This window comes from Oncorhynchus clarkii, chromosome 15 (assembly GCF_045791955.1).
Source record: "Oncorhynchus clarkii lewisi isolate Uvic-CL-2024 chromosome 15, UVic_Ocla_1.0, whole genome shotgun sequence".
Classification (NCBI taxonomy): domain Eukaryota; kingdom Metazoa; phylum Chordata; class Actinopteri; order Salmoniformes; family Salmonidae; genus Oncorhynchus; species Oncorhynchus clarkii.
Genome location: NC_092161.1, coordinates 39,712,081 through 39,724,629, shown reverse-complemented (window position 1 = coordinate 39,724,629; position 12,549 = coordinate 39,712,081). Strand labels below are relative to the sequence as shown.

The 12,549-nt window shown below is 40.7% G+C and overlaps 1 protein-coding gene across 1 annotated transcript in view; it reads right to left on the bottom strand.

The window, feature by feature from the left end:
• The window catches only part of LOC139367248 (WW domain-containing adapter protein with coiled-coil-like), a 78,202-nt gene extending 66,053 nt beyond the window's left edge, over window positions 1-12,149 (bottom strand). The window contains exons 1-3 of the mRNA XM_071105493.1: window positions 11,891-12,149; window positions 11,665-11,698; window positions 10,602-10,794 (exon numbers count right to left, since the gene is read on the bottom strand). Of these exons, the coding sequence (XP_070961594.1) occupies window positions 10,602-10,794; window positions 11,665-11,698; window positions 11,891-11,931 (268 nt within the window). The 5' untranslated portion in view covers window positions 11,932-12,149. The remainder of the gene's footprint in view (window positions 1-10,601; window positions 10,795-11,664; window positions 11,699-11,890) is intronic.
• Window positions 12,150-12,549: the final 400 nt, after the last annotated feature.

The following is a 12,549-nucleotide window of genomic DNA, read 5'->3' as shown; positions in this document are numbered from 1 at the left end:
TAGTAAAGTTGCAAGGTTGGATCCCCCGAGCTGACAAGGTGAAAATCTGTCGTTTTGCTCCTGAACGAGGCAGTTAACACATCGTTCCTAGGCTGTCATTGAAAATAAGAATGTGTTCTTAACAGACTTGCCAAGTTAAATAAAAGGTATAAAAAATAATAATAAAAATAATAAAAAATATATTTATTTTTTTAATCGGCGCCCCAAAATACCGATTTCCGATTGTTATGAAAACTTGAAATAGGCCCTAATTAAAATCGGCCATTCCGATTAAATCGGTTGACCTCTAATCTGTAATACCTACATGTTTCAAGCAGACCACCCATAGTCCCTGCGCCCAACGAAGCAAAGGCAACCTGCCTAAATGATTACCTACCCGTAGCACTCACATCAGTAGCCATGAAGTGCTTTGAAAGGTTGGTCATGGCTCACATCAACAGCATCCCCCCAGATACCCTAGAACAGTGGTTCTTAACCTGGGTTCGATCGAACCCCAGGGGTTCGGTGAGTCAGTCTCAGGGGTTCGGCGGAGGTCAAGACACACATTCGATTAATATGATTCGTGATGACACGCTCCGCTTGGCCATCATTGGCTGCAGGTGATCACGCTACATCGCTTGGCCTATCTGTGCTGCAGGGAATTTGGTGCGCTCAGTAGTCGACTTGTGATTTCTTTCTTAATATTTTAATCACTTCATACTTACTATGTCGAGCAAAAAAAGAAAGTGGTCGGACGAATATGTACAATATGGATTTACATGTATAACCGAACGTGATGGGAGTCAGTGTCCTAACTGCATGATTTGCAATGCCAAGTTGAGCAATTCTAGTCTAGCACCGGCAAAACTAAGAGAACACTTCCTTAAGCTGCATGGAGATGGAAAATACAAGAACACAACGCTCGCTGAATTCAAGGTGAAGAGAGCCAGATTCGATGAAAAGGCTACTCTGCCTGTTCTCGGCTTTGTACCCATCAACAAACCGATCCTCACAGCATCGTACGAAGTTGCTTACCTGATCGCAAAGCAGGGCAAACCACACACCATTGGTGAAACACTCATAAAACCAGCTGCGTTGAAGATGGCGAATATCATGCTGGGAAGAGGCCGAAGTTAAGTTATCCCAAATTCCTCTTTCAAATGACACCATCAGCGACAGAATAGAGGACATGAGCAAAGACATCTTGGCTCAAGTAGTTGCAGATCTGATTTCAAGCCCGGCAAAATTCAGCCTTCAACTCGACGAGACCACAGACGTTTCCAATCTAAGCCAGCTTGCTGTATTCGTGCGCTATGTGAAAGACGACGTGATAAAGGAAGAATTTTTATTTTGTAAGCCTCTTACAACAACAACTAAGGCAGCCGATGTGAAGAAACTTGTGGATGACTTCTTCAAAGACAACAATCTTTCGTGGGATATGGTTTCTGCAGTTTGTTCGGACGGAGCTCCAGTCATGCTGGGAAGAAAGTCTGGTTTTGGTGCGCTAGTGAAAGCCGATGCACCACACATCATTGTTACGCATTGTATTCTGCACAGGCATGCGTTGGCAACAAAAACCTTGCCTCCAAAACTGGCAGAAGTATTAAAAATTGTAGTGGAATGCGTGAACTATGTGCGAACTAGTGCTCTGCGGCATCGCATCTTCAGTGAGCTGTGTAAAGAAATGGGCTCTGAATTCGAGGTACTTCTGTACCATTCTAACGTTAGGTGGTTATCCCGGGAACAGGTGCTGAATCGTGTTTTTGCCGTGCGTGTGGAATTAGCCCTGTTTTTGCAAGAGCACCAACATTGTCATGCAGATTGCTTCAAAAATTCTGAGTTCATTCTCATTTTAGCGTACATGGCCGATATCTTTGCAGCTCTCAATCATCTCAATCAAAAGATGCAGGGCGGTGGAGTCAACATCATCGTAGCGGAGGAAAACCTAAAGGCTTTTCAAAAAAAGCTACCGTTATGGAAACGACGAACAGAGAACAATAACTTCGCAAACATTCCCCTGCTGGACGACTGTGTAAGTAAGATCGAAGATGTATCTGGAATCGGAGACATTTCTGTACCCGCTGAACTGAAGCAAGCAATTGCCACGCACTTAGATGAGCTTGCAAATTCTCTCGACGGATACTTCCCTACAAGAGAGTCATATCCAGCATGGGTGAGACAGCCGTTCACGTTTAGTGTTGAGACAACAGATGTCAATGATGAATACCTCGATGAAATCATTGAAATTCAGCAGAGCCAGGTTCAACAGCAACTCTTCAGAACAACAACGCTTTCAACGTTTTGGTGTCAACAAATGGTAACTTACCCTGTTATTGCTAAGAAAGCTCTGGAGATTTTCATACCGTTTGTTACAACATATCTTTGCGAGCAATCCTTTTCGAGGATGCTGGACATAAAAACGAAGAAAAGGAACAGACTTTGTTGCGAAAATGACATGAGAGTGGCACTTGCCAAGGTGAAGCCGCGCATTTCTGAACTGGTCTCTGAAAGGTAACAGCAGAAGTCACACTGATTTGCAGTAAATATTCATTATTATGTTTTTGTTTTTGTGTGAAAATGATCATCTGTGTGAAAATGTTTTGATGATTTTGTTCTTTGAACACAATGATGTGGATGCACGGTTCATTTTGTGCACCAGTCAAATATATACCTATGTTTTGAATTAGATTTTTTTTTTTCAATTAAGAAGGGTTCGGTGAATGCGCATATGAAACTGGTGGGGTTCAGTACCTCCAACAAGGTTAAGAACCACTGCCCTAGAACCACTCCAATTCGCATACCGCCCCAAAAGATCCATAGATGACGCAATCTCAATCGCACTCTACACTGCCCTTTCCCACATGGACAAAATGCTGTTCATTGACTACAGCTCATCATTCAACACCATAATGCCCACGAAGCTCATCACTAAGCTAAGGACCCTGGGACTAAACACCTCCCTCTGCAAATGGATCCTGGAGTTCCTGACGTGCCGCCCCAGGTGGTAAGGGTAGGCAACAACACGTTTACCACACTGAGTGTGTACTTAGTTCCCTCCTGTACCACCACGACTCAAACAACATTAACATTGCTGACAACAGCAGCCTGATCACCGACAATGATGAGACAGCCTATAGGCGGGTCAGAGACCTGGCAGTGTGGTACCAAGACTACAACCTCTCCCTCAATGTGAGCAGGACAAAGGAGCTGACCTTTTCCTGGACTATAGGAAAAGGCGGGCCCGAACATTCCCCCATTAACATCGACAGGGCTGTAGTGGAGAGGGCCGAGAGCTTCAAGTTCCTTGGTGTCCACATCACCAACAAACTATCATGGTCCAAACACACCAAGACAGTCGTGAAGAGGGCACAACAACTTCTCCTTCCTGGAGACGGAAAAGATTAGGCATGGGTCCCCAGGTAATCAAAAGTTTCTATAGCTGCACCACCGAAAGCATCACTGCCTGGTATGGCAGCTGCTCGGCATCTGACCGTAAGGCGCCACAGAGGGTTGTTCGTATGGCCCATATATCACTGGGGACAAGCTTCCTGCCATCCAGGACCTATATACTAGGCAGTGTCAGAGGAAAGCCCCAAAAATTGCCAGAGACTCCAGTCACCCAAGTCATAGACTGTTTCTCTCTGCACAGCAAGCGGTACCGGAGAGAGAAGTCTAGGACCAAAAGGCTCCATAACAGCTTCACCCCCAAGCCAAAAGACTGCTGAACTGGACTATTGACACTGACAACACCCCCCCCCCCATATATTTGTTTTGTACACTGCTGCTGCTCGCTGTTTATTATCTATGCATGTTCACTTCACCCCTACCTACATGTACAAATTACCTCAACTAACCTGTATCCCCCGCAGACTCGGTACCCCCTATACATAGCCTGGTTATTGTGTTACTTTTAACTTTATTTGGTAAATATTTTTTTTTAAATGTACTGTTGGTTAAGGGCTTGTACGTAAGCCTTTCACGGTAAGGTCTACATTTGTATTTGGCACATGTGACAAATAGTTACATTTGATTTGAAATTGACTAGAAAGGATAGTAAAAGTATGACTTTGTCCTAATGTTTCTTGGCTAGAACATAGTTTTGTTCACATGCTAAGTTGTTTTTCAACGTTACTTTGAGTTTGCTGCAACTGACTGCTGCTGGGGAGATATCGCAGTCATTGATTTGTTTCATCACAGACAAGCGAGTGCAAAAGGAAAGTCTCGGTAACATCTTGTCCCTTAAAAGGCCAGCTGAACATTTGTCTCACCTAATGATTGTGCTTGGTGGATCACTGCCAAAAACTTTTACTCATTGTTCTCCTAGATGTGTGTGCTTCTAGATTTCTAATTAGGAGCAGATCATGTACTCCTTATCAAAAATGTCAGCGTAGAGCCATGAACTAATAACAAATAAACAGCATTTTGTGTCAGGGCAGGCACTTTGTTGATTCTTGGTAAGTTGTTTTTATTATTGGCTCTAAATTATGCATTTTAACATATTTTGGTTAAAAATAATAAAAATACAATTAAGCAATATACCCCAATACTTCTTACTAGTAAAACATTTGTTTTTGAAACAGAATGCACGCTCAGTTTTTGTGATTTTTGGCTGGTAGATTTTCTTTAAATTAATCAACTGATCATCAAGCCCTTGATTACTTGAATCAGGTGTTCCATTACTGGAATAGATTGAACGTTCACTGTCATTGGAGACAAATCGGTGAATAAGGCGATGCATTTTTTGGGTGTGGACTTTTTTTTTTTTACTGTATTTCTTGTAATTCATTCCATTGTTCATTGATAAGGGTACGTCTTGCACAGAATACTTAACTGTACCAAAAGCTAACACTGAAAAGATTAACGAACAGCTATTTTAGACTATTGTGGCCTTTACATTAACATGGCAAAGTCTGAAAAGGTATTCAATGAAGGATTTCATTATGCTCCCCTGAAGATGGTGAAACTGCATTACAAGTCTGAAAACCTCATAGCTGACAAGAAAAACAGAACATCAAGGCTTAGTTTGTGGTCACTGTGCATGAAAGAGACTATGGGAAAATAAGTAGCTGTCAACGTCTACCAACTTTGGCACGGTTCAAATACTCCTAACATGCATCTTTCCTTCATTGAAGTGATCATTGAGCTGACATTACTAAATAGTTTTTTAGCAAGCTTGCCATTGCATTGCTTTTAACAATTATGTCATGTCAGATGAGCTATTTCAAGTATTTCTACATACTAATAGGGCCCTAGCCCTACTAGTTAACTCCTCATCCCGTGCTGTAGGTCTAGGTGCTGTGGCCAACTATTGTTATATGGTTGTTATATGGCATGATGGAAAATGATAGAAGGGTTGGCAGGCTGCAACACACGGGGCCAATCAGGGGTTGGAACCGGTTCAGGGAACAGAATCAACAAACAGGAAAATAACATTTCAAGGAACGAAAGTGATCCATACTGTCCCGGAACAGAACCGTTATTTTAAAAACATGGAAACTGGCTAACTACGTTATTTTACGTTACAGGCATTTTTTTCTAGTTTCAAAAAAAAAATCATAAACAAACAAAGCGCCCATGCAAAGCGCTCACTGTCACTCAAACTTATTCCAGCTTCTGCCTGCAAGCTGAAAATCTTCGCCAGTCCCATATCACTCCATAGTTCACAAGAATATACTTTTGGTTGCAACTCCTGGTAACAGTATGTGGTGAACGCTAGTTAGCTCCTACCAAAAGTGAGATTGGGGAAAGAATGCATGTATAATTTAAGCGGATCAAATCAGAAATTCACTGCCATTTCCTAGCACTTGTCAGAACTACTCACACCTTTAAAAAAAATGGTTTTCGCAACAAGCATAGAGAGTTACAAGGGGCCTAAGAAGTAAAGTGAGTATATCACAAGATGAGTTTGTATGTCATGGCAAAGGCATGTTTTGCCTAGAATAAATACACTGAACATAAATAAAACAATTTCATTGATTTGACTGAGTTACAGTTCATATGAGGAAATCAGTCAATTGAAATAAATTCATACGGCCTTTATCTATGGATTTCACATGACTGGGAATACAGATATGCATCTGTTGGTCAGATACGCTTAAAGAAAATGGGCCTAAGGATCACATCAGTGTTTTTGTGCATTCAAACATGCATTGATAAAATGCAATCATGTTTGTTGTCCATTGCTTATGCCTGCCCATACCATAACCCCACCATGGGACACCCTGTTCATAAAGCTGACATCAGTAAACTACTTGCCCACACCACGCTTTAACCCTAGAAAGCGGTTGTGAGGCCGGTTGAATGTACTGCCAAATTCTCTAAAACGATGTTGGTAGAGAAACGAACATTCCATTCTCTGGCAACAACTCTGGAGGACATTCTTGCAGTCAGCATGCCAATTACACACTCTCTCAAAGCTTGAGACATCTGTGGCATTACATTTACATTTTAGTCATTTAGCAGATGCTCTTATCCAGAGTGACGTATAGTAGTAGTGAGTGCATACATTTCCATATTTTTGTTGCACTGGTCCCCTGTGGGAATCAAACCCACAAGCCTTGCATTGCAAGTGCCATGCTCTACCAACTGAGCCACACAGGACAGTGTTGCGAGACAAAACTGCACATTTTAGAACGGCCTCCTTCTTTTCACTCTCATTTAGGTTAGTATTGTGGAATAACTTTTATTGTCCTCAGCACAAGGTGCACCGTGTAATGATCATGCTGTTTAATCAGCTTCTTGATATGCCACACCTGGATTATCTTGGCAAAGGAGAAATGCTCACCGACACGGAACCCAAACAGGCTGCACGCGCATAAATGTATTTTGTCACCCACACAAAATGCGATCACGACACACAGGTTCATGAAACATGTATGGCAATTTATCTAGCTAGCTTGCACATGCTAGCTAATTTGTCCTATTTAGCTAGCTTGCTGTTGCTAGCTAATTTGTCCTGGGATATAAACATTGAGTTGTTATTTTACCCGAACTGCACAAGGTCCTCTACTCCGACAATTAATCCACACATAAAACAGTCAACCGAATCATTTCTAGTCATCTCTCCTCCTTCCAGGCCTTTTCATCTTTGAACTTATATGGCGATTGGCATCTAAACTTTCATAGTATTACCACGACGACCGGCAAAACAGTTAGTATTTCAATCACCCACATGGGTATAACCAATGAGGAGATGGCACGTGGGTACGTGCTTCTATAAGCCAATGAGGAGATGGGAGAGGCAGGACTTGCAGCGCGATCTGCGTCAGAAATAGTAATGACTTCTATTTTAGCCCTTGGCAACGCAGATGCTCGTTGGCGCGCGCGAGCAGTGTGTGTGCAATAATTGAATAACATGATTTTGACATTTATTTTTGCAACGCTCGTGCACAATTTGAGAAATAAGCTTTTTGTGCATATGTAACATTTCTGGGATCTTTTATTTCAGCTCATGAAACATGGGACCAACAATTTAAAATGTTGCATTTATAATTTTGTTCAGTGAATGATGAGCCAACCACAGTAATTAATGTAATCATATGTAATTAGGCATGCTTCCTTCTGTGTAGTATTTACATTGTATGGTACAGGCAAGAACTCAGTGTGCACTAACTTAGAGTGGGGCTTAATTCAGGGCCTGTATAAAGTATCTCAGAAGTGTGATGATACACAATAAGTTTTGCCTTTTAGATCGTAATGACTAAGATTACATGGACAGGAGAGACCCGTTTCTAGGCCAGCACTCATAATCGCACATGCTTGATGAATACAGGCCCAGATGTCCCTTGCATATAGCATATGTGCCACAGATGTTCAGCATGATATTGAAATAAACAAATCTATACACTGGTCTTTCACTGTTCATACATGTCTGGCTAGGTTAGGTTGGTTATGCCATTCTCATTGTGGATAAAGACAAACAAGGACCGATTTCCAGGGTAGGGAAAAAGAGGGCAGACATTTTGGATAGTGACCAAAGCCCACCAGCCACTGTGGCAGATAGCTTTTTTAATCTACCAGACACTCATATCTTTTCCCCCAGAATGAGGGTCGAATGAAGTGTACTGTTTGTTAGAGGCTGAAAGCCTGAAAACTCACTCCACTTTGTTTTTATCCGCTATTGAACACAGTTTATCCCGTCTTAAATTGTATCGATTATTTACGTTAAAAAATACCTAAAGTTGTTTGAAGAGTCTGGATCAAGTTTACAGGTAACTTATTAGATACTTTGTAGGCATGTTGCACGAGTTGGAACCTGTGTATTTTCAAAATCAAACGCGACAAATAAATTGACATTTTGGGGATATAACGACAGAATTAATCAAACAAAAGGACCATTTGCGATGTTTAATGGACATATTGGAGTGCCAAGAAAAGAAGATCTTCAAAGGTAAGGCATGAATAATATGTTATTTCTGACTTTTGTATTGTGCATGGCGGGTTGAATTATGATTTTCATGTGTATGTTTGATCGGGTGCTGTCCTCAAAATAGCATGGTTTGGTTTGCTGTAAAGCCTTTTTGAAATCTGACACTGTGGCTGGATTAACAAGAAGTTAATCTTTAAACCGATGTATAACACTTGTATGATTTATTAATTATTATGAGTATTTCAGTTTTTGAATTTGGCGCGCTGCTATTTCACTGGGTGTTAACGGGATTGGCACGTGAAGGGATCACTAAGAAGTTAACCAAAAGATCAGAAACAAACATTTCACCTGCCCCTTTAAGGGTGGGAGGTTACCGTGGAAATGTCATGTTTGTGCCCGAGTCGTCTTCTCTTCCCTAACAGTTGAAACTCCAACATTGAAAAACCTAACTTGTTAACAATACAATGTAAATAGCCAAGAAACACAAGGGCAGTGTCACTTCAGTAGACAAGTAAATTAGACCAACTTTTGTACCCGTGCGCAGCGCTTCTAAAAATGTATCTCACTCAGCTCTTCACATGCGCAGACCCAAGCCAGGCAGTGTTGCAGCGCCAGGTGGATAGGCTATAGTAGGATTCGTAGTTCTTTGACTTTGTGCAATTAATTTACCAGCTATGAAACAAGGCCGCAGAAATACTTTGAAAACAGCTACTGCAGCATTTACTTTAATTCACAAATTAGAGTGAAATGCCGCCAACGTGGTGGGTGAAATAGACATCTTACCCGCCAATGACAAAATCTGTACATGTGTTCATTTTAGGCCCTGCAAGAAATAGGCAAACACACTGCCAGTAAATAAGCTTAAATAATGCACAGCTAGACTGCTGTTATCTCATGACCAAATCTCCAAAGTTGGTGTGTGAATACTATTCTTAAAAGAATATTACAATGAAACATTAGCAGTTTGGTCAATGGTTAAAGAGGCTACATCCAAATAGAGGCTAATAGTTGACAAAACTAGTCAATGTTAATAGTGTGCATTTGCAAATTGTTGGTTATGGACATATTTAGAATTGGGATGAAAAACACAATGCTAACAGATATCACATCAAATCTGTAACAAGGCACAACTGGTAACCCTATTCAAAACACTGTTTTAGGTAAGCATATGTGTGTATCAGTGTACAATGAGCAGGCTGACTAGTGTAGACAGTGGAATGAAGTGCTAGTTCAAGAAGGAGATGCGCTTTACAGAGCTGTCTTCCGCCAGCTAGCTACTTTTCATGAATCTGACATAATTGTCTAGTTTCACCACAGCACTCAGAATATTGTCTAGTCTTACCTATCCTAGAGAGTGCCATCCGACTACTGTTTGACAATGCAGAAGGTAGAGTAACTTAAGTGTTCAATTCAAGATCAAAATACCAGGGATAATGAACCTCATTCAGAGCCCAAACTCAGAAAACAGGAGAAGCGAGAGGATACGAATATGATTCTAGGTTTAGACATACACTTCTGATTTGTTAGATTATTTTTCTTATGATTTACACCTCTGCCATGATTTATTACATGTGTTGTCCTGGCTGATATGCTGGACTTGATTTCGTCACTGTCTTATAGATATACTAAGCAGCACATATGAGGCACTGTGCAGTCTTTCACTTCCAATAAGTGTGTCATTAAACCATCTATGTGCTATTTCTATGCTTCCCGTTCAGAAGTTTCATTTTTGTCTTTTACTTTCGGTTTTGTACACAAGCTTCAAACAGCTGAATATACAACATTTTTTGTTTTGGAAAATATATTTCCCAGCGGTTTAGATGGTTCTATTATGCTCTACACAATGACTGCTTGTTTTTGTCACAAACTGAAATTAGGCAAACTAATGGTATTTTAGCAACAAGGAAATGGTGGAGCCATTTATGCGTAGTGCATCTTTAAAGATTTACGGCATGTGACTAGACAGAGCTGTTGCCTTGCACTTCAGATCTATAATGGCAACATCATTTGAGAGAAAGTACTGTTTACATTTAAATTTTAGTCATTTAGCAGACAGACACTCAGAGCGACTTACACTTATGCTTGATCTTAGCAACACAATATTTCTGACTCGGCCTACACCATACAGCTTAACAAATGAATGCAGAATACATGTCAGTAGTAAAAATTTGCATAGGGAGAAACTAACAGACACTGGTGGTTAGCTACTTGAACATTTAAAAAAAAAAAAAAAAATCTTATATGCATTTCTCACCTCCATCCCTCTCTCTGGCCCGCTGCGCGTGGACTGCCTTTGCCCTGCCATGCCCCGTGCTGTCAATGTGTTTGTTGTCAGGACTGTCAGATCTCCGAAGCATTTTACATGGTGGAGTGGCATCTGCGGTGTCTCGCATCTTGTCATGGCGGTGATCACCACCGGGGTGACTCTTCGATGAGTACTTGAGAGTCTGAAAACAAAACAAAACAAAAATAGATTCTGGAACGGCAATCGATTCAGAGCCATGATCGATTCGAAAGGCTCGAGCTGAATCTAAACGTCTGAATAAGTGTCTGTGATATCATTACAAGTTGCATAGCACAAAAGCTTATTAGCCCCAAAATTATGCAGCCAAATAATACGCATGCCATGAAAATGTGTTTACAAGATCTTGCAAATTCTAAAAAGTCGTGACTTAATCTTGTAGTTAGCTAGATCAGCTGTGGCTACGTCACAAGCTATTGGCTCCATGGATGGGCAATGACAATTGATTAGCTAAACCCTGCGCATGTAAAACTCAAACTAAACGTGGGGTGTAACGCCACATTTTGAAATCAATAGATGTGGGAGACAGCTAATTCAAGTGTTTTTCTGTCTTATCATATAACGTTAGCTAACATTAGTTAGCGTTAATGTCGACCATATATTGCTAGCTACTAACGTTAATTCTTACAATTTCAAAGATAACCTAATTTATTATAGTATTTGGGTGTTACCAACATGAAGGTTATTTAGTGAACTACATTTCTTTTTCTGAACTTTGCTCCTTAATCTTATATCGCGCAAGCTGTGACATTACGAATAGGCCGGAATTATAGTTAACTATGGGCTCCAATAAAACTCGCTAGTAAATGTGTTCACAAAGCAAAATTCGACGTTTAAATTATGTATACAATCTACCAGTCATAATTGTAATGTTAACCAACATACAGCATTGTTTGTTGTTCAAACCCAAAGGAAATTCGCTACTTTGCGATTTTCCGCACCGAGGCCTGTAGTACTCAAGAAGCCTGCACTAGAGTATCCATTTTAATCTTATTTGTTGCTAGCTAACAAGTACCTGGTAGGGCTGTGAATCCCTTCGGTCGTTGCACCTAAAAAATTAAGAAACAGGTTGTAAAGATGATCTCAAACATCAATGAAAAAAACAAAACAAAAACAGTTCAATAATCTGCAACAGCTGAATAGCTTCCATAAGTTTCTACTTATTTTTATTGCAATAAAAATGGCGGATTGTCAAAACTGAGAAGAAAAAACTGAATAGAAGTAACGTTAGAGCTGTTTACCCATCGCTGAGTCTCGGTTGTTTCCTTGCATACATTACCATCAATGCCGTGTTAGTGTGTGTGGATTGGATGTGAAAGATGGACTAAGTTATGTTTTCTTTCAGCAACCTGTTATATTATTTTAATAGTTCTGAGTATTTCAGTTGCTAATCGGAAGAACGCTCTCGGTCCATCTCCCACTCGCGCGCACACCAACTAGCTTTGCCCCTATCTACCGAAAGGTGAAGCTCAGCCTGCAGGTCCCCCCTCCCACTACTACATCCGGGACACTGCGGCGCTAAACTCGGCTGCCATCATCCGGTTGTCGATTTTTTTTGAGACGCTGCAAAGTGGTTCAGAAAAACAACAACACGGATTACTTTAGAACAGCACACTTCAGTGGCATTTTCATGCACCAAAATAGGTTTATTACCTACCAGCATGTCTGTCACATTTTTTCACAAATACACTCTCAGAGTAGTTGGTAGGTAATCTAGTAGTTCGAGTATGAACTCAAAACAATCTCCCTGGTTCTATTGTGGATCTCTTGTGCTGTCTGCTGGGTATTTGTGGAAGTGCATTAACACATATTTTGACCTATTATATTGTATGTAGTGTATTGTACTTCTATGTCAAATCTAATTTCCATTTCAATAAGAAACCCAGGTCTGATACAGATT